General features: G+C 37.2%; 2 protein-coding genes across 2 annotated transcripts; both read right to left on the minus strand.

Moving 5' to 3' along the window:
- Positions 1-3,608: 3,608 nt before the first annotated feature.
- Positions 3,609-5,661, minus strand: LOC120263649. The gene is made up of 2 exons (XM_039271614.1): positions 5,560-5,661; positions 3,609-4,148 (listed from the first exon to the last, which is right to left on the minus strand). The coding sequence occupies exons 1-2, from the start codon at positions 5,659-5,661 to the stop codon at positions 3,609-3,611; spliced, it is 642 nt and encodes a 213-aa protein (XP_039127548.1).
- A 12,880-nt stretch (positions 5,662-18,541) lies between these two features.
- LOC120263455 (E3 ubiquitin-protein ligase ATL6-like) lies at positions 18,542-19,701 on the minus strand. Its single transcript, XM_039271365.1, has one exon. It carries the CDS (start codon positions 19,594-19,596, stop codon positions 18,694-18,696), a length of 903 nt encoding a protein of 300 aa, XP_039127299.1. The 5' UTR covers positions 19,597-19,701; the 3' UTR covers positions 18,542-18,693.
- Between the last annotated feature and the right edge of the window lie 4,377 nt (positions 19,702-24,078).

Genomic DNA, 24,078 nt, shown 5'->3' on the forward strand with positions numbered 1-24,078 from the left:
CAATGTTTCTTCGAAAGATGGACGTTTAACTCTTTTTTGGCGGCTTTTCAAAGTTTCCAAATTTATATAAGCAAACATGCAAGAAAATCAAACAAGATCGGCCCAAGTCTAATCCAAAGCCAATGTTTGACCGATCATTCCAAACCCAACCCAAATAAACTTTGGATTGGATATAGATATCATTTTTTCGTGATGGGCCGACCCACGGGCAGGCCTTTTTGAACTTTTTTTGGGTTGATCCAACAGGGTGACCCATAATTTGGCTCATTGGATTTATTACTAAATATTAATAATAAAAATTAAAAAATATTACAAATGATTAATTGATTGAGATAAACCCATCTTACAAAAGAGCTAACTAGCTAAGTGGTTAATTGTAATGGGCCAATCTCATGAGTTATGTAATCCCGACCAAGGACTCCCTCCATGATTTATCTTGGAAAATAGTTGTATTTTCATTTATCAATCATGTACATAGAGGTCCAATTTTATGTAAAATAGGAAAAAAATGGAATATGATTGACAAATGAGTAGGTGCCAATCTAGTTTGAATGTACTTATATTATAGTGATGCAATATTTTTCTCAAGTAAAAATATTTTAATACCAATCAATTAATAAAATTATTCATTTTTATTTTTATTTTATTCTTTATTTTTAAATTTAGACAAAGTATAATAAAGTAAAGTTAACAAAGAAAATAACAATGGTCCGATTCGAGTAAAATCCAACAGGCCATTCCCAACCCGATCCAATGATTAATCTAAAGAGCTAAACCCATGAGTTAGGCCATAGATTTCATATTTTAAGCCCAAACTATTCATGAGTCTTTGGATTTAGGCTCATGCTAGGTCAAAAACCTTAATTATTTGTCCCAGCCCGGCCCAACAATGAGAGTGAGTTGTGTATGTTTGATTTCCCATCTATTGAATGGGATGTGCCTAATCTGACTGACATTGCTTGATAAAATTATCAAATACAAAACTCCATATATGTAAGCATCCAAAATTTTATTCACCTTGTAACAAGCCAACTCATCTTTATATATCTTACATATCTTACAATCTCCTTAATTGATGAATAATAATTGATATTATTTATTTTTTAAATATTGTGCTTTTATTTAATTAAAGATTAATTTTAAAATACCAAGTATAAAATATATTAATTACATATGTTTCTTTATTTTGAGATAAAAAACAAAATATACTTTATATTATAATTAAATTATTTAAAATCTTTATTACAATTGCTTAAGGATTTTATTATTATTATTATTATTATTATTATTATTATTATTATTATTATGTGCATAAGGTTTACATCCATTTTTATTTCATCTATCCAACCAAACATGCAGCTGTAGTTTTTTTATTTTCATTACAGTAGTCAACCTTTTTTTTAATTGATTTTTACTATTTTTTACCATATTTATTTATTTTTAAACGTATAGACCACAACTTAAGTAATATAATTAAAGAATACAAGATAACTAATTGAAACAAAAATTAAATATTGATAAACAAGAAACCTAAATTAATATACATCGATCATATCTACCAACAATAAATGTTAAACATTATAAAAAATGATTCGAGGAGTGATGACACTCAGGAGATAATTGTTGTAGAAGATAATCCGTCCTTGATGGCATATAAGTGATTAAATCAAATGAGCATCTAGCTGTAACTAATATTGGGCATATTATCCTCAAAGTTAGGGTGATAGAGCCAAGGAAGTTAAGATTATATTTAGTGATTAAAGTGGAGTCTTCTAATTTAATCCTCTATTGTTTTGATGTTGCAAATTATAGTAAGTTTAGTATGGTATAGTAAAATTACAATATATCATATGGATATTATACATAGTTTAGTTGAAAAATTAAAAAGAAAAATTGCAGCAAATAAAATAAAAACTTTTATCGTATGATCGAGTGGCTATTTATACAAGTTTTTGCTTTTTTTATATCAAAAAGTATGCCATAAAAAATGCATCTATAATACCTATATATATATAGCACATATATATTAAAAATAAATCATATTGACATGATATCAAAATATGAACATTTAATGGAAATAAACCACTTAGAAATCGGAACACCAATATGTATTATTAGGAATAACAGCTCCCATAAAAACAGGTAAATATATATCATCCATCGAACTATGAAAGATCATCATCAACATTTTTATTTGCATGCAATACTTTTTACTTTTCCCTACTATCATTTTCATCTCCTCCTAATCTAATTCTAGTGGATCTTTCAAATTAAGAGGTCCATTAACTTTCATCACATTAATAAAGTTACATATTTCTTATTTTTAAAGAATTAAAAGTTTCTATCATTATGATATTCATTTAAATATAAATTAGATCATTCAACAATTTTGGAGATAACTTTTTTTTTTTTTTGTTTGTGCGACGTCAAATGCATTCAAATTTCACTAATATGGAAAAGTAGTGCATGACTAGCTTAAAACTCCAAAAAATAAGTTTTACTTTAAAAAAGAAAAGGGTTTTAATTTTATTTTTTACATTTAATACTTAAGAATTAAAAAATGTTTATTTTCCCGTATTTTTCAAAAGACAAGAAAATTTATGTTTTTTTTTTTTTTGCAATTATACATACTTATGTATATAACTGATATATTATATGTGAATAAACCAACTTAGCTGCATTTGTCAAAAAGAAAAAGAGAACCATGTAATCAGTTGTAAAGAGAATTGAAAAAAAGTAAGTGATTGTTTCATTTAAGCTAAATGTCCCAAAATATTGCCCAAACAACAATTTCCCAAATGCCCCATGTTTTGCCTAAGGCCATAATTAGCCAAGCCTTCAAATTGACCACACTTCTGCCATGATAGTCCAAATATATTGCCAAAAGTTGCACCATCCATATTCGAGACACAAATGCAAGTAGAGGAAGAGATAGTAGACCTATAAACCCAAAGCAACTCAAGCCTAAACCTTAAGTGCTAATTATCACGTGTAGGCTTGATCACTTTCTAAACTCCTCCTCAGTGCTTCTCAATGATCCACCCGGACCACCCCATAATGTGAGCTCTAGCAAAATAGCTAGTTCCTTATTTACTAAAAAAGTCACCCATGATAGAGAGCCAACTGGCGGCTTTTGTCTCTTAGGAGTTGCGCGCACCACCCCAACCCCCTTCCTTCTTTTATTGTCCCTCTCTTTACCTTTGGTGCATCCTAAAGGGCTCACCTATAATGTTTCATCCTTATATCTTTTTTGTGTATAGTGTCTTTTACCTGTTGTTATTTATATTCATTTTAATTAGTTCTTTAAATAACTATGTTAACTTTTCCATAATTTTCCAATATATATATATATATATATGATAATCATCTAGACATTTCTAAGTTGGGATTAATCATTAAATAGTCATTACTTAAACATTCTTTACTAATCAATACAAACTACAATTCTAATTCATTAAAAAAATAGATTTATACATAAACAAGTCATAAAAATATAAAGGAAGAACAATATATAGCTATACAAACCATAATCTACTCCAAACATACCCTGCATATTTCATCCAAACAAGAAGTAAAACACCATAATATATATTTATTTTTCAAGAAAACTAATGCTCCCACTTAACTCTAATTTTATCAACATGCTTGAAATCATATGTGAAAGCCAAACTACCATCCATCCTCTTGAAAGCAAATCTCTCAATTAAAACATAACAAGAAAACCTCTTCCACACATCACCTTCAAACACCTCAACCCTATCAACCTTCTCAACTTTATTCTCCCCACCACTCATGACCCAGCCCAATCTATTCTCCTCCCATCTCATCCTCTCCCACACAACCTTGCTCAAACCTAACCCAATCTCCCTTGAGTTCACACCCTTGAACCAAATGAACTTATCAACCACATTACCATCATCTTCTACAACTTCATTCCCATTCAAAAGTGCCATTTCCCTTCTCACACTTACACTAACGTGCACTTTTATTTCTCCATACAAGGTACAACTATATATCTCTTCCCAAAATTGCTCAAGAGTAACCTCATAATACATAGACTTCTTCATTCGATCTTTCAACCTATCACCTTCTTTGATGAAGATGAAAGGGGTGTACCACTTCCCTACAACAACATGAGAGCCAAAATCCTGCAATTATTGTCGAAGCGCCATATTGACACCATTGGCTTCACCTTCCAAGACAAAGCTTCTCGGTCTATAAATATTAGCTGTGTTAAAATTGACTGAAAAAAACTAATGGTCAATGCATGCATACTTGAGCTAATGTGAAGACTCAGGGGACAAGAAGGGAGACTAGGCGTGGAGCTCAAGGTGCTGGCATTGGTTAAGGAATTCAGAACTGTGAAAGTTGTTTGCTTTATCTTAGTTGGCATTCATTGATTGGAGTCAACTTTCTATCTTACTGCTTTGTTATCAGTTGCTTTTAAGTTCATAGTACCAGGTTGTCCTTTTGCATTTATTACTCTTGTCTTTTATACATTGTAAGCTTGTTAAGTAGTCCTTCATTTGAATGAAAAGTGTAGATGTTTTGAGTTATTTTATTTTACTGTTCTTCTTCATCTCTGGTATTCTCTTCTTTTGGGTTCTAGTCAATCTCCAACCTCACAACACAGGACGCTGTGTTAGGGAGGTATCCTCGAGTTTGTTGATTAAGAGCCAGAGCGAGATCACCACGAACACAAGCCAACACCAAGGTGAAACTCCTGAAGTCAATGATCTTCAGTACAGGGATTCACTTCTTCTCAAAGTTCAAATACAACAAGGAGAGGATGAGCAACATGACAACTAACATTCTTTTTCTTTCTCTCATGATTTTGAAGATACAAAACATACTACTAATACTCCAAAAGATTTATAAACTAAAACAGCCCCATGTGAGCCATTAACTCTGACCAGTACTAAAGAAAAAGACTGAAGTGACAAGGAGCCATACAGACAAAAGATACAGCGATTCAAAAACAAATCTCCCCAATGTACGAGCTCCGGCTCTTCACGTGTCTGGTGACAAACAACGCATGTGCTTCAAATCCCAACACAACCAACCCAGTGGCTTTTTCTCCATAGGGGCTCACGAAATTTTTGGATGAGAAACACCCACCAACCGCTGAATCTCGTATGGATTAAACCAACATTGCTCCCCTAATCCATGCCACGAGGTTCGAGTTCTATTATTCAATGATTGACGCATGGGCTGCGAACTTCATGCCGAGCAGAGCTTTTCGTCAAAAATATCCGCCCATTGTTCTCCGAGCTCACCCAGACTCCAGACTATCTTCCCCTTTTCAATACATTCTACGATAAAAATGGAATCGCATGTCAATATGTTTTGCTGCGACCATAGTGTCTGAGGGTTTTTCATCGAGCAATGGGTGAGTTATTGTCAACATGTATCTTACTTTGGTTCAGTCGGCTCCCGAGTTATCTCCTTGATTATGCTTGCCAACCAAACGCTTGACGCAGCTGCGGCGGTGCGACCATGTACTCGACTTCATAAGGCGATGAGACTACGGTCCTTTTGTTTGTATGATCCCCAAGATACAAGATTATTGTTAACATAGAATGCCATTCCTCCAGTGCTTTTCCTATCATCAGGATCACTCGCGAGGTCACCTTTGTCAGAGTAGCCGATTGAGTTCTTCATCGTTTCCTCCTCTTGTGTACATCAAACCAAAAAGAATGGTCCCTTTTTAGATATCTTAGAATTTGTTTCACACCCTTGAGATGTAAAGTGGTTGGTCTCTCCATATATCTGCATGTACACTCCCACGGCATAAGATAAGTGCGGTCGAGTGTGCGAGAAGGTACACGAGACACCTAATCATGCGACGATATTACATGGCGTCTATCGGCTCTCCTTCGGTATCCTTATGTAATTTCATTTTATGTTCCATGGGAAGCTTGGCAGCATTACATTCCTTCATTCCAAATTGTTGCGGGGATCTTGTTTGCATAGGTGGATTGCTTGAGTGTGATCGACCTCTCCTTACATTCAACCTCAATGCCCAAGTAATATGATAATGAGCCGGATCACTCATTTTAAAACTCCTCCTTCATTTCAACCTTAAAGCGATTGATTTCTTCATTACTTCTCCCAGTCACGACTAGATCATCCACATAAACTCCAACTATAACAGCAATTCCATCATCCTGCCTGGTGTACAAAGCTTGTTCCTGTGAGCATTTCACAAAATTGAGAGATTTCAAGTGGTCATCCAAAGCGTGAGTTCCATGCTCTAGGGGCACTGTCTTAAACCATACTGACGCTTTTCGATAGTTTGTACACCATGTGTTCCTTGCCCGTCACCACAAACCCCTCCGGTTGAGTAACATATACCTCTTTCCGTTAGAAACCCATTCAAAAAGCCGACTTTCGTCCATGTGGTGGACTTCCGGCCTCGATTGGCGGCGATTGCGAGTATTACCCGTGCGGTATCAAGTTTTTGCTACGGAGCAAAAACCTTCATCGAAATCAACCCCATAGCGCTGGCGTACCCCTTTTGCCACCACCCTTGCCTTGTGCTTGATGATCTTGCCCTCGAGTCTCGCTTCACCTTGTAAACCCATTTCGATCCGATGGGTTTTATTCACGAAAGTGTTAGTTCGATCAAGGTCCGGTATCATTCTCTTCAATGGCCTCTATTTCTCTCTTCATGGCCTCCTTCCATATGGTTTCACTGCTTTGCATTGGAGTATGAAGAAGGTTCTTTCAGCTTCAACAACAAGAGATCTTTCAACCATTTGGTTCACTCACGGTCTACGCATATATATACTGCAAGTGTCTGTACCTCTCTTGTCTCCCGTCACGTATGCGATGAGGTCTCTGCTTCTTCCCTAGTGTACATGGTCCCACTAGCATGAGGTGCAGCTTCAATGCAAGGTGTTACTTCCTCATGCAGCAAGGGACTTTCTCTCGTCCCTCCTTTTATCTAAGATTTTGGTGTTGATGGGGTTCCCATTGTATCTATCATACCTCTCTCCTCTGCACCAGTGAAACGCCTGACATCATGATCTCTCTCATTTGTTGTCGACACTATGAAATCGAGGCGGTCATGAGTATTTACTTCATTGTTTTTTTGCACCACTCCCATTCTATATCTTCTTGGAATAACACATCGCGGCTCACAAGTAATTTGTTGCGAGTGAGGGTCATACTAAGCAGTGCGCTTTGCTTCCTTCCTCCACCCCAAGATATACCAAGGCCTTTGCTACGATCATCTAGTTTCTGAAAGGTGTGGCTCCGTCACCTTAGCATGCGCCACACAACCAAACACCCTCACATGTCCCAAGTGAGGGCTTCTTCCCATTCAAGCTTCAAGCGAGGGTGCAATTCTTCAAAGCTTTCGTTGGTGAGCGATTCAATAGATACACAGCATGTCTTACGGCTTCTCCCCAGAACCTCCCGGGCATGTGTTTGCTTTTGAGAAGAGCTCTCGCGGTGTTCATGACTGGTGCGATTTCTCCTCTCACCACGCCATTCTCATTGCGGTGTATATGGCGCGAGTGAGATGTCAGCTTGATGCCCCATTCGCCACACATCTCTCGCAAACATGTTTTGATATAAATTCCCGCCACGATCGACCTTACGGTTTTAATTTTATGCCACGACAAATTTTACGCTAGATTTTTGAATTTTTTAAATTCATCACATACTTGACTCTTAGTCTTTACAAAATAAACCCACATCCAACGAGTGTGGTCATCTACGATCAAGAAAAAAATACTTGTTACACCGCTAATGTGCATGGTGTAATAGGCCCGCATAGATCCACATGCAAAAGCTCCAAGGGTTCCTTTGCTCGCGAAGTTAGCTTGAGTGGGAGTGGGTTTCGGGTTTTGCTTTGCAGCGAGGCAACCTTCACTGATTCTATTTGGGTGTGTAATCATCGGGAGTCCATTGACCATATGTTTGTCAACCATCATCTTTAGTGCATGGAAATTCACGTGGCGAGTCTTGTATGCGAGCCATGCGAGGATTATCAAGGCTTGCCATGAGGCAAGGCGGCTCACTTGTTTCAAAGTCTGGATCTTGTAAAGCCTATTCGACGTGCGCCTTACAGACATCAAGAGCACTCCATCTTCATCATAGATTCTCAAGAACACGGTGATCACCGACCATCTCGACTTGATATCCATCCTCTGTCATCTGACCCAAGCTTATGATGTTACTCGAGCTTTGGTATGAAATACACTCGAGGGAGAACACGGTGATCACCGTTTTTTGCACTGCAGATAGTATGGAACCTCTTCCCTTTATTTCAACAGTGGAGCCATCTCCAAATTTCACAAACCCAGTGATGCTTTCATCCAAACTCTGGAACTTCGCACGATCACCGGTCATGTGGTTGCTAGCTCCATTGTCTAAGTACCATATGCTATTATAGGATTGTTCTTTTCTACGCACAATGTAGTTACGGGAACACTTCTTCCTCGATTAGCATTACAAAAACCTTGCATCTTTCCTCCCATTTGTGTTTTTCTCTTGTGACATAGCCAACATAAGAGCGGTTCTTCATCCTGGATGAGATTAATCTCCTCTTCCTTTTTCTCATTCCAACATTCAGACGCATAGTGCCCTGTTTTGCTACAGTTGTAACATTTTATATGTCTTTTGTCCTTGCTTCCACTGCTGCTACCTTCTTGGTGCGACGAAGTAGGAAGGCCTCGACCTCTCCTCCCACGTCCTTGGCCTCCGCTGCGTCCCCTACCCCAGCTCCGTCCATCCAGTCCTCCCCTGTTTAGTTTCTAGATCTCTTCATTGTTTCTTCTTGCTCTTGCACTCCACTCTTCATGAGTGAGGAGCAGTTGGTCTCCGTGACTATCATCCTTTCGGATTCGTTCCTCGTATGCCTTGAGCGTCCGGTAGCCTCCTCAAGCGGCATTGTTTCCACGTCAACCAGTTGTTCGATTGAAGCAACAACTCGCAAAAATCTAGGCGGAGCGAGCCAAAGCAGTTTCTTCACAAGAGTGGCATCATCCAGAGTTTGTCCAAGTTCACCAAACTTGTTAGCCCGATGCACTTTCGGTTTTCGGCAAATTCATCAATGGAATCATTTTTCCTTCATTCTTAGGGCTTCAAACTCACTCTTAAGAGTCTGCACCCTCGCCTTCTTCACCCTATCCACACCAAGATAACGGGTTTTAATACTCTCCCACGCCTCCTTTGCGGTCTTTTTCTTCGCGATCTGCAGCAGTATATCCTCCGGCACCGCCTGGAAAATACATAGCGAGCCATCTTATCCTTCCTCACGTCCCACCGTCACTCCATCGGGCTGGCTCGATCGCCTCCCACACACCTTGAGCATCCATATTAGCCTCCATCTTAATCGCCCATGTGGAGTAGTTTGTGGGCGTTAACATAGGATAGTGCGTGATGCGACTCCCTCCTTCGCCGCTTCATTTGGGTGGTGATCGCCATGTCTTCCCTGCCGTAAGTACTTTGGCATGCACCCGGGAGCTCCGATACCACGTGTTGATTAAGAGCCGAGCGAGATCACCACGAACACAAGCCAACACCAAGGTGAAACTCCACGAAGTCAATGATCTTCAAGATGCAGGATTCACTTCTTCTCAAAGTTCAAATACAACAAGGAGAGGATGAGCAACAAGACAACTAACGTTCTTTTTCTTTCTCTCATGATTTTGAAGATACAAAACATACTACTAATACTCCAAAAGATTTACTAAAACAGCCCCATGTGAGCCATTAACTCGACCCGATTACTAAAGAAAAAGACTGAAGTGACAAGGAGCCATACGAGACAAAAAGATACGAGATTCAAAAACAAATCTCCCCAATGTACGAGCTCCAGCTCTTCACGTGTACAGTGACAAACAACGCATGTGCTTCAAATCCCAACACAACCAACCCAGCTGGCTTTTCTCCATAGGGCTCACGAAATTTTGGATGAGAAACACCCACCAACCCGCGAATCTCGTATGGATTAAACCAACAGAGTTGAACTGGTATCAGAGAGCGGTTGAGTCTAGTATTGAAGTTCATGGTGACAAACGGCAACGCGGTGAGTCTATCGCAGCCAGTTGTGCCCATGTTCACTGGAGAAAGCTACTCCAGATGGAGTCTGAGGATGAAGACCCTCTTCCCCTCTCATGAGTTGTGGGAGTAGGTTGAGGAGGGCTTGCCGGAGATTGAAGATGAGGCTCGGAAGAGAGAAGCTGTGAAGAAGGATGCTATAGCTCTATGTTTAATACAACAAGCTATAGACGAATCCATCATGGATCGGATTGCAAAAGCTAGTACCGCTCATGAAGCATGGGAGATGATCAAGACAGAGTTCCAAGGATCATCTAAAGTTGTGGCTGTGAGGAAGCAAACACTTCGACAAAACTTTGAGATGCTCCAGATGCATGAAGGTGAGATGATGAAGGAGTATCTCTCAAGAGTGGTCACTATTGTGAATCGGATTAAAGCCATTGGCCACAAACTAACAGAAGAGGAAGTTGTTGGAAAAATTCTTCAATGTCTCTCCTCTATGTGGGATTATGTTGCTGTAGCTATTGAAGAGTCGAAGGATATTGCAAAGATGTCCTTGGATGAGCTGAGTGGATCACTCCAAGCTCATGAGTCTTGCATCAATCAGTCTTCAGAGAAGGGTGCTGAGAAGGCTTTCTATGTGAAAGGTGATACATCTAATCAGAGAGATGGTGACAGATGAGGCAACAGAGGTTGTTTTAGAGGCTCTGGGAGGAGACGCAGCCGAGGAAGAGGCCGGGGTGCAAGTCCTAAACACCGAAGTCCAGGAAACCAGGAGAACAATGGAGGCAAAAGCTCGGTGCAGTTCTACCACTGTAAGAGATACAGGCATGTTAAAGCTAACTGCTGGTTTAAAGATAAGCCAACACCAGCAGAGAAGGGTTCCACCTTTGTTGCAGAAGAGAAGGAGATATCAAATCTTTTCATGGCAAGCTGTGGTGACCAAAGTGATCATTCCAAAGATGATACAATATGGTTGGTGGACAGCGAGTGTTCCAACCACATGACCGGTGAGAAGAGATTGTTTAAGTGCCTAGACGAGACTCAAAAGCACAAAGTAAGGTTGGGGGATGATCAAGAGCTCTCTATTGAAGGTTTAGGCACTGTTGCTTTGAGAGTTGGTGAAGGAGAAGTAAGGTTGTTGCATGAAGTGCAATATGTTCCATCTTTAGCTCATAACTTATTAAGTGTAGGACAGTTGGCAATGAAAGGTTATGATGTTAACTTCAAGAGAGATATATGTTCTATCACTGATGAAGCAACTGGGACACATATTATTAGTGTGATGAGAACGGGAAATAATATGTATCCTCTCTATACTTCAGAGCTTGGGAGAGTCAATGTTGTTACTAAAGACCTATGTTCTTCTATGCTATGGCACAAACGACTAGGTCACCTAAATATGCAGAGCCTAGCCCAATTGAAGCATCAAAACATGGTGCTCGGGCTTCCTGAAGTTGCCGACTTAGGACAATGTGAAGAGTGTGCTGTTGGGAAGCTATCTAGAAAAGCTTTCTCAAACAAAGGAGCATGGAGAGCTACTGAGCGACTTCAGTTGATCCATGCTGATCTTTGTGGTCCAATGGAGGAAAGTTCTCTTGGTGGAAGTAAGTATTTCTTACTTTTGGAGGATGATTATAGCAGGTATTGTTGGGTTTACTTCATCAAGTTGAAGTCAGAAGCATTCGGATACTTTCGGGTATTCAAAGCTCAAGTAGAGAAGAGTACAGGGTGTGAAATCTAGGCACTACGCACTGATTGTGGAGGAGAATTAATCTCCAATGAATTCAAAGATTTTTGTTCAGAACTTGGGGTTGTCGAGAAGAAGAATCGAACAACTATGGAGATGGCTCGAACACTGTTGAATGCAAAGGGTCTTCCAAAAACCTTCTGGGCTGAAGCTGTTGCTACAACTATACATATCATCAACATCATTCCTACTGTTGCTGTTATTGGAAAAACACCATTCGAAATCTGGTATAATTCTAAACATCAAGTGAATTATTTGCGTGTCTTTGGTTGTGTTGCTAGAGCACTCATTCCATCACAACACTTGAGGATGTTTGATGAAAAGGCTGAGAGGTGTATATTCATGGGTATAGCAATGAATCCAAGGGATACAAACTGTATAATCCTTTGACATGCAAGGTAACAGTTAGCAGAGATGTGAAGAAGTCAGTGGTGATTACTGAAATCACAACAATAGAAGATAACCCTACAGGAACTCAATCAGTTCAAGGAGTTACAACTATTAACATTGAAGCTGCGCCAACATCTGAAGAAGTGGATGCTGTTGAAGCTCGAGAGAGGTTCGACAACTCAACACTAGAAGAGTCTCCACCTCAAAGAACTAGACTGCTGAGTGATCTCTATGAAACGTGCACATTTGCTTTAAGAACCACTTACCCTATTTCTTATAATGAAGCAACCAAAAGTGAAGAGTGGAAAATTGCCATGAAGTAAGAGCTGGCTGCTATTGAGAAGAATAACACTTGGTTTTTGACAACTTTACCTGAAAACAATAAAAAGATTGGACTCAAATGGGTTTTCAAAACTGAACTTCACTCTGATGGAACGGTGCAAAGGTACAAGGCCAATCTTGTAGCTAAGGGCTATGCTCAAGAATTTGGTGTGGACTATGAAGAAGTGTTCTCTCCTGTGGCAAGGATGGAGACAGTTAGGTTGCTATTTGATCTTGGTGCTCAGTTGAAGTAGCCTCTCTTCCATCTTAATGTTAAGTCAGCCTTTCTCAATGGAGAAATAACTGAGGAGGTATTTGTTGAACAACCTGAAGGGTTCATTGTTGAGGGGAAAGAGGAGAATGTCTACAAGCTAAATAAGGCCTTGTATGGGTTGAAATAGGCACCCAGGGCTTGGTTTAGTAAAATTGACAGCTACCTGATTCGGTTGGGCTTCAAGAGGAGTCCAAATGCTAACACTTTCTACAAGAAGACCAAGGGAGAAGGGGATGTATTACTTTTATGCCTTTATGTTGATGACATAGTTTATCTTGGATCATCTTCAATACTGATTCAAGAGTTTAAATCTCATATGATGGAGGCATTTGAAATGTCTAACTTAGGACAACTGAATTATTTTCTTGGTCTTGAAGTTGTGTAATCATTTGAAGGAGTGTTTGTCAAGCAGCAAAGATATTTGGAGGAACTATTAACTCGATTCAACATGATAAACTGCCGACCTGTTACAACACCCATGAATCAGAATGAGAAGCTTGGTTCTAATGATAAGGCGCGCAGCTCATGTTGATAGTCAGAGATATAGAATGTTGATTGGAAAATTGATTTATTTATCACATTCTAGGCATGACATAGCCTTTACAGTTGGTGTGCTTTCAAGGTTTATGAGCAAACCTTCAGTAGGACACTATGGAGCTGGCAAAAGACTACTGAGATACTTGGCCGGTACCAAGGATCATGGATTGTGGTACACTCACAGCGAGGACTTTAAACTCTCGGGGTACACGGATAGTGATTGGGGTGGCTGTTTGGAGGACAGAAAGAGTACATCCGGGATGGTTTTTAGTCTTGGCTCCGGCGCAGTCTTGTGGCAGACAAAGAAGCAAGACATCGTTGCTCTGTCGACGACCGAAGCTGAATGTGTAGCTGCTGCTGCGGCGGCGTGTCAATGTGTGTGGCTCCGAAGGATGTTAAATGATTGTGGACTTGAACAAAATAGTCCAACAGTGATCGGTGTGATAACATGTCTGCTATCACAGTGGCAAAAAATCCAACATTACATGGTCGAACAAAGCATATTGAAATCAAGTTTCATTTCATTCGAAACTTAGTGGATGAAGGAGTGGTTTGTCTTGGAGCATTGTAACACTGATAGTCAAGTGGCTGATATACTCACAAAACCATTGGGAAGCCAAAAATTCCATTATCTGAAGACATTGTTAGGAGTAACTGATTTTCAGTCAAGGGGAGGTGTTAAAATTGACTAAAAAAACTAATGATCAATGCATGCATACTTGAGCTAATGTGAAGACTCAGGGGACAAGAAGGGAGACAAGGTGTGGAGCTCAAGGTGCTGGCATTGGTTAAGAATTCAGAACTGTGAAAGTTGTTTACTTTATCTTAGTTGGCATTCATTGATTGGAGTCAACTTTCTATCTTACTGCTTTGTTATCAGTTGCTTTTAAGTTCATAGTACCAGGTTGTCCTTTTGCATTTATTACTCTTGTCTTTTATACATTGTAAGCTTGTTAAGTAGTCCTTCGTTTAAATGAAAAGTGTAGATGTTTTGAGTTATTTTATTTTACTGTTCTTCTTCTTCTATGGTATTCTCTTCTTTTGGGTTCTAGTCAATCTCCAAACTCACAACACAGGACGCTGTGTTAGCGAGGTATCCTCGAATTGAACTGTCCAACCTTTTCTTCTTAGAAACGTTGGAGGGAATCCATCTGCGGCCACAGCTTTGGCAGTGAACCTATGCCCTCTAGGAATGATCTTTACTTGCTGGTATATGTTTGCAGGATCAAAAGAAAGTGGTTTGGTGTCATTCACAAAGTTAAAGCATAAGCATGTCCCCTTATCCTCTTCTTTTGAAGATGTTGCTGCTTTTCTGCAGTTGCAAGTGAATTTTCATTTGTCAGAGTTGAATCAAATTTGTTTTAAGTTATAGTTTAATTTCTTTGTTTTATTACTCATGACTAGTTTAGTGATAATTTAGTGTTAATTGATTAAGACACTATATATTTTCCGCTGTAATTTTCAACTTAATTAATTAATTTGTAAAAAGAAAGTTAATAATAGATGCATAGAATAAGAGATCTTTGACATTAATATATTTACTTATTGAGTAGTTATATTAATTAATGAGATTAATAATAAGAAATCTAGACAAATCTTTGAATACAACTAATAAGAGCATACACTTTATGTCTTCCCCCGGCCATAATAGCATAGTAAAGGTTAGATGATAAAGGTGGTGTAACTGATCACTGTCTTCCTGTTTTGAGGAAATGGTAGCTTGTAGATCCTTGAATCTTCACGTAGTCCCATGCAGCACACTGCTTCAGCTTCAGCAGCCTCATCTTGGATCACAAGAATGCCAGAACCTGGCCCTTCTGGTGGTGGTGCCGACAACTTAGGATTGTTGTTGTTGAGGGAGAGAGGCCTAGTTACATACATTTTTCCAAAGAGAGATGTTTAATTGTGTGGAGAATTAGAGATGGAAAAGAGTACTTGATTTTTAAGCATTTATAGGCTAAAGAAAACAATCAAGGAAGATATTTTCCAACTCCTCCTTTCATTATTCTGCACCTTTCAAACTCTTTCCCTCAATTTCTGCCACATTCAAATCATCAAAATAAACATGCACAAGCCATGGGCAGAGCCATAGACTTTGGGGGTCATATGACCCTATAAAAATTTTAAAAGGTTTAAATTATTTGAGAAAGTTCTCACAAAGTTGGCAGATTTTTAAAAGTATGAAACAATAAAAAAGGATTGAGATGGAGAGAAAAAATTGGATGGATCTCTTATGAGAGAGAGACCATTGCTCATTTCATGGTCACGAGAAACGTGTGTAGATTCAAAATCTATATACATCATATATATATATATATATATATATATATCTATATCTATATATCTTATAAGACGTGAAGTGTGAATTCATACATAATATTTATATAAACATATCAATATAAACATCAATAATATATGCATTAATAATATAATATTAATAGTATATACATAGAAAAACAATCATACATACAAAATCATACATATTACCCTATAAAAATTTTAAAAAGTTTAAATTATTTGAAAAAGTTCTCACAAAATTGGCAGATTTTCAATAGTATGAGAGAATAAAAAAAAAATTATCACGAGAAACATATATAGATTCAAAATCTATACACATCTTTTAAGATGAGAAATCATACATAATATTTATATAAATGTATCAATATAAATATCAATAATATATGCATTAATAATATGTACTTAGAAAAAAATCATACATATATTAATTATATTTTAAATAATAATATTATATAATATATCAACTTATGCTCAGGTAATTTATAGATTATAGAGTAAATAGATTTAGACTAACAGATTTTTAATTTAATTAATAATAATTAAGATTATATAATTTAAAGTTATTTTTTTACAAAATAATAATAATTGTTTTATTAATATTAATATTTTTTAAAATTAATTATTAAATATATTTATTTAAATAATTAATCTCTTAAAAAATAATAGATATTTTAACAATGAACAAGAGATCTTGAATTAGTTTTTTTAAAATATTTTATTATGATATATGTATTACTTATATTATTTGATCACTTGCCCACTTTGTTAAAAAGAAAAACAAATTTTGATAAAAAAAAGTTTAGGATGATTAATTATAGGTTAAATATCCTAAATAGCCCTGTATTTTATCAAATGTGTCCATTTAATTCTTTTATTTTTATTTACATTTTGCTTGTCCCTTTATTTTCAATTTAGGTAAATTTGGTTCTTGGTTGACATCGGTTCAATTTGTAATCCAATATTAAAATATTAAATATTAATAAAAATTTATTTTGTGGGAGAAAATGTTATATTTTTTCAAAATCGGGCTTCCATTCCAATCTCACCATTCGCATTTTCCTCCTCACAATCCAACTTTCGGCCACCAATTTCAAGACGTCTCCCATAAAGACACCGTTGCAGCACCACCTACCGTCGAGATACCCTTTTCAGTATTGCCTTAGCTGAGCTATGACCACTATCCAAGCCGTGAACACTATCTACCATTGGCAAGTAGCAAACACTACCATCTCCGAGCGGCGAACGCAACCATGAAGTTAGAACAACAATTTGGAATCTTTGTTTTTAAATTATTGTAGTTGGTTATTATTATTATTATTATTATTTTTATTATTTTTATTTTTATTTTTATTTTTATTTTTTTATGGTTGTAGACTTTAATTTTATGGTATGTCTTTAGGTCACAATATCAGGACAATTTTTTTTTAATAAGTGGAAAGTTAATAATAGAAGGTTCTTTCTATGAATTTATCAAATTCACTGGAATTGAAATTTTGATAATAGTTTGAATGAAATTTGTCAATGTCATTATTTGGATGCAAATATTTCAATGTTTCATTCTATGCACCAGAATGCAAAATGCAAAAATGATAGTCTCAAACAAAAGTGTATACAATCTCATTGTTTGGATGAAATTACCAGTGATTATACAATTGCCCGTTGCTAATGCTTCTTTGGGTTTTGCATATGTTGCAAATTGTTAGGTTGTGACTCCATGTATGAATTTTCTAATTGATTAAACAATTCAATTGATTACGATCAGCCTGATAGGCTGTTAAAGAAAATGTTGTTTCCGGATATGAATTTTCAGTCACAACACTCTCGTTCCATGAAAAAACATTGAAATATCGCACTATAATTATTATAAATTGCAATTGACGGAACTCAAGAACTCAAATTGCAATTGATACAAACATTCATGTTACAAACTACAATTGACGAATAATAATATATATATATATATATATACATTGGATCAGTGGCTCGGCTCGGCTTAGCAATGGTAGTATTCGCGGCTCATGGGTAGTGGTGGTGTTCATGGTTAGGCTAGCTAGTAGTATTCATGGCTTGGGTAGTGGTCACGGCTAGTTGGTAGTGTTCATGGCTTGGGTGGTAGTCGTGGTTCGACAACAAATAGTGCTGAAGTGGTTGTCTCAGAGTGGTATTGCAATGATTGTCTTGGCAAGAGGCGGTGCTATAGCAATGGCTCTGCAAGAGGCGGTGTTGCAGTTGTGTCTTGATGGGAGGCGCCTTGGTTTCGATGGGCGGAAGTGGGATTTTAAAGAAGGAAAGGCTAATGGTGATGACTGGAATGGAAGGAGGGCCAAAGAAGGCCTTAACCCTTAATTTAGGTATTGGATCCGGGTCCAATTTAGATAAAATACAATTTTTTTTAAAAAAAAATAATTTTGATTAAGATTTAATACTTCAATAAGGCTATGTGAGTAGTTTTGGACGAACCAATATCAACCAAAGATCAAATTTGCCTAAATTAAAAAAATAAAAAGACCAATAAAATCTAAATTAAAATAAAAAGACTAAATGAGTACATTTGAAAAAATTCAAATATATGGCTATATAAGTTTTTCTTGTTAATAATGTTGTTTCTAATAAGCAATGCATCATCTTTTAATATTAATAGCTACAGTTGAATTTAATTCATGGGATAATCATTAGTAATGAATTGCATTAAAATATTAATACAAAATTTATATGGACCCTTTGGCATTTCAAGCACCTTTATTTATTAATTGATTTACAATTTTTTTTTTTTCAAATTTTACGGAATATACTTTTAATATATGTATGTAAATAAAATTCAGAAAAATACAATACAGATTATTTCCCTCTGGCTGGTGCACATAATATTTCCAAATTAATCCATGATATTTACTTAAAACAATTTATATAAATATAAATATATATTAATATTTAATAAATAAAAAAAATTAAAACTGGCCTGAGGTTTCGAGATAAAAAAAAGAGTATTTTTTAATAATTAGAAATTAGAATATTCGAAGGATATATGGGAAAATATATACATAAACCGATGCACGCACTAATTTTAGCATTTTGTTGGAAAAAAACCGAACCGGTTTAAAACTGAACCGATTTAAACCGGGTCGAATTCGGCCGAATAGGGTTCAATTTTGGGTTGTTTCACTGAGAGCGCCCTCGAGATCCAACGCCCGCTTCTTCCAACCGCGCAGCTCACCGCTCGCCGGTGCTGGCCGGACGACGTCGCCGCATCAATGACCTCCTCCATCACCGGCTCCGGCAACCTCAGTGTAAACCTATCCACCCTCACTGCCGCCAAGTTCCCCGCCGATCTCGACCTCCCGAATCGGGGCCCCCGAATGGATCTCGATCTCAGCTCCCTTTTCCTACTTCCGATCCTTGCCAGCTCCGCAACCTCGGCCTCTCTCTCATCGCTGACGTCGATGGCGACGTGATCCTCGGTCGGAGCGGCGGCGAGGTTGAATCGGCAAACCGGGCAGGTGACGTGGGCCGCAAGCCAGGCGTCGATGCAGTCGGAATGATACACGTGGCAGCATCTGGGGAGGAGTTTTAGGGTTTCATCGTCTTCAAACTCGAGGAGGCAAACGGCGCATTCGAGAGCACCGAGGCCGAGCTTCAGTTCCCGGACCTCGGCGTAGGGCATCGACGGGAACGAAGCTAGAATGGTCGGATCGAGCCCGCGCTTGATGCCTACGAAAGCCGACGGCGGGGAATCACCGCCGGAGGTGCCAGCAGCGGCCGGGCGGGCGCATCCGCGGAGGTAGACGGAGAGGAAGCCGGCGAAGAAGATGCCGATGACAAGAACGGTGATGATGAAGGCGGAGGAGGGATTGAACGGCTTGGATTTGATCTGTGAGGCGGTGGAGGGCGGTGAGCTTTGGGCTTCCGCGCACCGGGTGGTGGTTAGAATCAGGAGAGAGAGGAGTATAGCCGGAGCCCAGATCGACGGTGAGGGATGGACTGGTGCGTTGATCGAACGGTGAGATTTCGTTGCCATTTGTTAAGAGGTGCTTTGATTGCGGTGCTGGTAGGCCTGGGCATCGGTGTATATAACTGTCGAGATTTTTGTCCGACGTGGCATAGTGTGTTTCCCGCCAATGAGGTAAAGTTTTTTTTTTATTTGGTTTTAATTTTTTATGATAATTAATAAAATATTTTGGAGTTACATCTTGAGCTGATTTAATTTTTAAAATTTTGCAAATTTTTAAAATAAGTCATTGTTTAGGGAGGATTATTTAATAGAGCCCCCACATGTGACTTTATTGGCAGACTTTGACTATTGGAACAAATAAATAAAATTAATGTCTTAATCACATAATATAAATTGTTATCATCTCATCAAATTATCAAGGGATTTTTTTGCTTGCATACCCCTGGAAAAATGGATAATTAACATTATGTCCTGTGAAAATCACATTTGCTATGTTGCATTATTTGGTAATATACCCCTTAGAATAGAAGTAAATTGAAAAAATTAAAATTATTTTCATTAATATCTGGAGGAAGGAAAAAATAGAGGTCAAGACAAGAATAAATCTGGATTTTTATTGGCTTAAATTAATTAATTTTTTTAAACATAGGAGTATGTAAGCAAATGCAACTGCTTCATGATGAGATGATAAACATGATTTCTATGAAAGGCATCTTAGCAATTACTCACTTTTAACGGGTCATACAAGCAATTTTCTATTCATAATGACATTGTTGACTTGTGGATAAACTCGTATACTTGTGTTCATTTATCTAACATTTACAAGTTTAATGACTGGATTTTATTACTTAACATATACATTGTCATTTAGAATTTTCCAGTAATCACGGAAAAATGCAATACTAATATCTTTGTCAAGAGAGATTTTTTAGAAATTAAAGACTTGACTGGTTTGCATTGTCAGTTAGAAATTTCTTAGTCTTGAATAGAATAAAATTTAGGCCGTTTGTCAAGATTGTTTTTCTCGTTTTGAATAGAATTCACGTCGTTTGTGAATTATCTCAGTCCGGAGTGATTGATAGAGCTACCATGCTTGGAGATGAACTTGACACCTTGCACTATTCTAAGGACGTACGTGACCAATTATAATATCCTAGTCTCTAGGGAACTAGTTCTTGAATGGTTGGATACCCTCTGGCCGTGAAGTGTATGTACTATATATATTTATGGCGATATGGTAAAACTGTTAGGAAAGAAATAAAAGTGATGGTGAAAACTGAAAACTAGCTGTGGCACTGGCCAAACTTCCAGTCATCTCCGTATGTCATAATTTTATTCGAAGTAAAGCTGTTTCTGAATAAGTCAAAACACTGGTGCATACTGAGAAGATGGCATGAATAATGTGTCATTCTTTTTCTGTTTAATTTGGATGTATCTGTTCTTTTTCTTTTGGTGTGGCTTGGACTTGGTATAGTCTTGCGAGTTGCTTATTTAGTTTTTTTATTAGCTATCAAAAATGACAGAGATAGCGATACAAAATTATTATATATTGTGGTACTTGATCCCTTAATTAATTTTGATGGAAAAATAGGTGAAACTTTAGTCTCATGCTGTCTCTGGAGTCTGGATTGAGGGAAAATGCATAGCTCTTTTTCTATTCTGTTTCACTCTATCCAAAGATTCCAAACCAGGATCAGAGTTAGAGAGTTCTTTTTTGTTCAAAGTGAACTAGACATATGACATTACCTTCTTTTTGTGCAATGTTGTCAATCCTAGTTCACTGAATACTTTTATTCAATCAAGATGACTTTGAAGCTTATTTAGGAATCGGAAGCCCTCACTAAAGAAATGAATTTCACAAATACTTGTATTGTATTAATGAAAAAGTCAACCATTGAGCAATTTAAGTTAGTGGTCATTTAAGTTTATCACAATTATTTAAAGATGGTGAAGTTATCGTCAGAATGGCTGGTCAAAGTTCAAGTTGGGTATTATTCTATTGATCCAATGGTTATGATATTATACTTTTCCTGATGAATGCTTGTGTAATATAGGAGGTTCATAACATAGGTTCATTGAACTTTTACGGAAGCCTGGAAGCCAGATTCTTAGCCTATTTATATTGATCGTTTGCCCATTGTATATATCAAGGAATTTTAGTTCAAGAGAAATCATAGGATCAGACGATTGAAATTTATTTGCTATGAACTGAAGAATATTTGAAAGCGAACCAAAGAATGATTGTTTCTGCAACTTGAGGGGGAGAATAATCAGAAAAGTAGTAATGAAAATTGTCTCCAATTGTGCGTTCAATGCTCTCAGTTCTGCAGCAACATTCCTGTTGACATAGTTGGCAGACTTTCTAATTTCACCTTTGCTTTAGTTTGATATGTTTCATTTGATTTTACCACCTAAAACCTCCACGTTTCATTCTGATAGCGAGTGTTTTACCAAGTCTCCACTTTTTGCTCGATATGAATTGCTAAGATCAAACTTCAACAATGCTTATATTTATATTAGTATACACGAAAAAAATTAAAAAAATGTGCCTGTCTCCAATCGTGGCCCTTTTCTTTGGTGTATGCGCTGGCCTCAAGTCCATGGCACTTATAACCTCAATCTGCATTCACTTTTCTGAAAAGAATTTTTATAATTGAGAGACATGCCTCCCTAATCCCTATGTATTAGATTGTTATTTCACCAGATAAAATAACATGAACTTATCCAAATTAATAAGTACTTTATGATAAATTGCTTGGCAATCAAGTGATCCGAACACGACAGGGTAGCTCAATGAGGAGGCTGAAACCTGGACTGAAAAGGACTAAAATTTAGTATTTCTTATTTGTTCATGTGAATATTATAGTTTGTGTATGGGAACATATTTTAAATTTTTTTTTTTTTTCTAATATACCTCCGAGTGCATCAAGTAGCGTTTGCATCTGATTCATTATTTTGTCATCTCTGCAAAACCCTAACTTTACAATTACAGGGGATTCTAAATTATTAGTAATGGATACAGATCGCACATTGATGTGAAGAAAACAACAATACACTTTCTAGAACATGTATGTACTATGCTGATCATATTTCAATTTTATGTTTCTCTCTGCCTTGATGCCTTAGATTGATGATCCAAGAAGGAGAAGACGTGTAATGTGGCCAATGAGTTCTGACCTTTTTTCTGGAGTCACAGTATTCTTGTTTCTAGTGGCACACATCTCTTCACCCTATCACTTGCATCTCCTTGGCAGCTCATTAACTTCATTTCCTATTCATACTTGAAATTTCTTGCAGACTCTATCTATTCCTTTAATTAATGGAAAGGTTCAGAAGAAGGTAGGTCATTGGAAGATCAGAGGAAAAATGGAACTTTTCACTGTTAGCAGTGAATATGAGTTCATGCACATTTGATTGATGTTTGGCCTAGTGATTCTGTGATTCTTTGCTTTTTTTTTCCTAGCTTTAAAGTCTTCATTGTTAGATGTACAGAAACAGAGTTTTTCTTTCGGCAAACCTACAACAACACCATAGCAAGGTCATTGCAGTCCAAGAGAGATGATGGTTGTCACATTGTGATGGTACCTCCAAGCTATTCCTAAACCCTATTCTTACAAGGTGCGCTTCTTGATATCTTACCACAATGCATTAAATCAGGCATCTGCTAACAATACATAGGTTAGGGAGATGATTATTAATGTCTGTACATACAAATGGTGATGGTGATGCCTATAAGGACCCTTTAGTGGAATTGTGATGATGTTGTCTTGAGACCAACTTATCCCATTGCCCGTTCTCATACGCATCACAGATCAATAGAGTTCACTCACATTGTTGAATTAACAAAACAGGGTAATAGGTTTTTGTTTGAATGTGAGGGTGAGCTGTGAAAGTAGATTTGGGAGTTGGGAATTTGGGAAGGGACAAAACTATTGTGGAATCACTTTTCACTCTTGCACTGATTATGACCAAACAATAATAAGGTCATGGTAGGCTTTGTATAGCCCCTAGAACAAGATGGCAGATGTTTGGATTATCTGGATCATAAGCTAAGGCCTTCACGCTCTCTGAAGGTCTTTGTTTGGCTTATGAGGGGCATGCATCATGTGGTTTGCTCAGAGTCTCATTGGAGTTTTAAGGGCTAAATATACAGAGAGGAATCTCCTTGAGATCAAATTGGAAAGCTTATATTATATATTGGGGTTGTTTACTTGTTTGGATAAGAGAAAAATAGAGGGTTGGGTTAAGACTCAAGATAGCTTATTTAGGAGTTCGGATGGAGATGAGACAAGCAAGAGTAGCAAGAGAGACTTTGTTTTATGTTAGCATGAATTTAAAGGGTATAATTGATATTTCATTTGTAATATTATATAAAAAAAAAATAGAAATTGTAGGAGAATGTGCGCCTAATTTCTAAATTTTTAATTTTTTTTAATTAAATTCTCAAATAGTAATTGAAATTTTTAATAAAAATTTGTTTTTTATTTCTTTAAAACTTTGATTTACTTACCTACATGACTATAAATTATAAATTGTCAAACATGTCAG

Source organism: Dioscorea cayenensis, chromosome 6 (genome assembly GCF_009730915.1).
Source record: "Dioscorea cayenensis subsp. rotundata cultivar TDr96_F1 chromosome 6, TDr96_F1_v2_PseudoChromosome.rev07_lg8_w22 25.fasta, whole genome shotgun sequence".
Classification (NCBI taxonomy): Eukaryota; Viridiplantae; Streptophyta; class Magnoliopsida; order Dioscoreales; family Dioscoreaceae; genus Dioscorea; species Dioscorea cayenensis.

Coding starts and splice junctions, on each gene's coding strand:
- LOC120263455 (XM_039271365.1), bottom strand. CDS start 19,596: ATGGCAACGAAATCTCACCGTTCGATCAACGCACCAGTCCATCCCTCA.
- LOC120263649 (XM_039271614.1), bottom strand. CDS start 5,661: ATGAAGAACTCAATCGGCTACTCTGACAAAGGTGACCTCGCGAGTGAT. Junction 4,149..5,559: donor TCTATGTTAACAATAATCTT/GTATCTTGGGGA, acceptor CAATAATTGCAG/GATTTTGGCTCTCATGTTGT.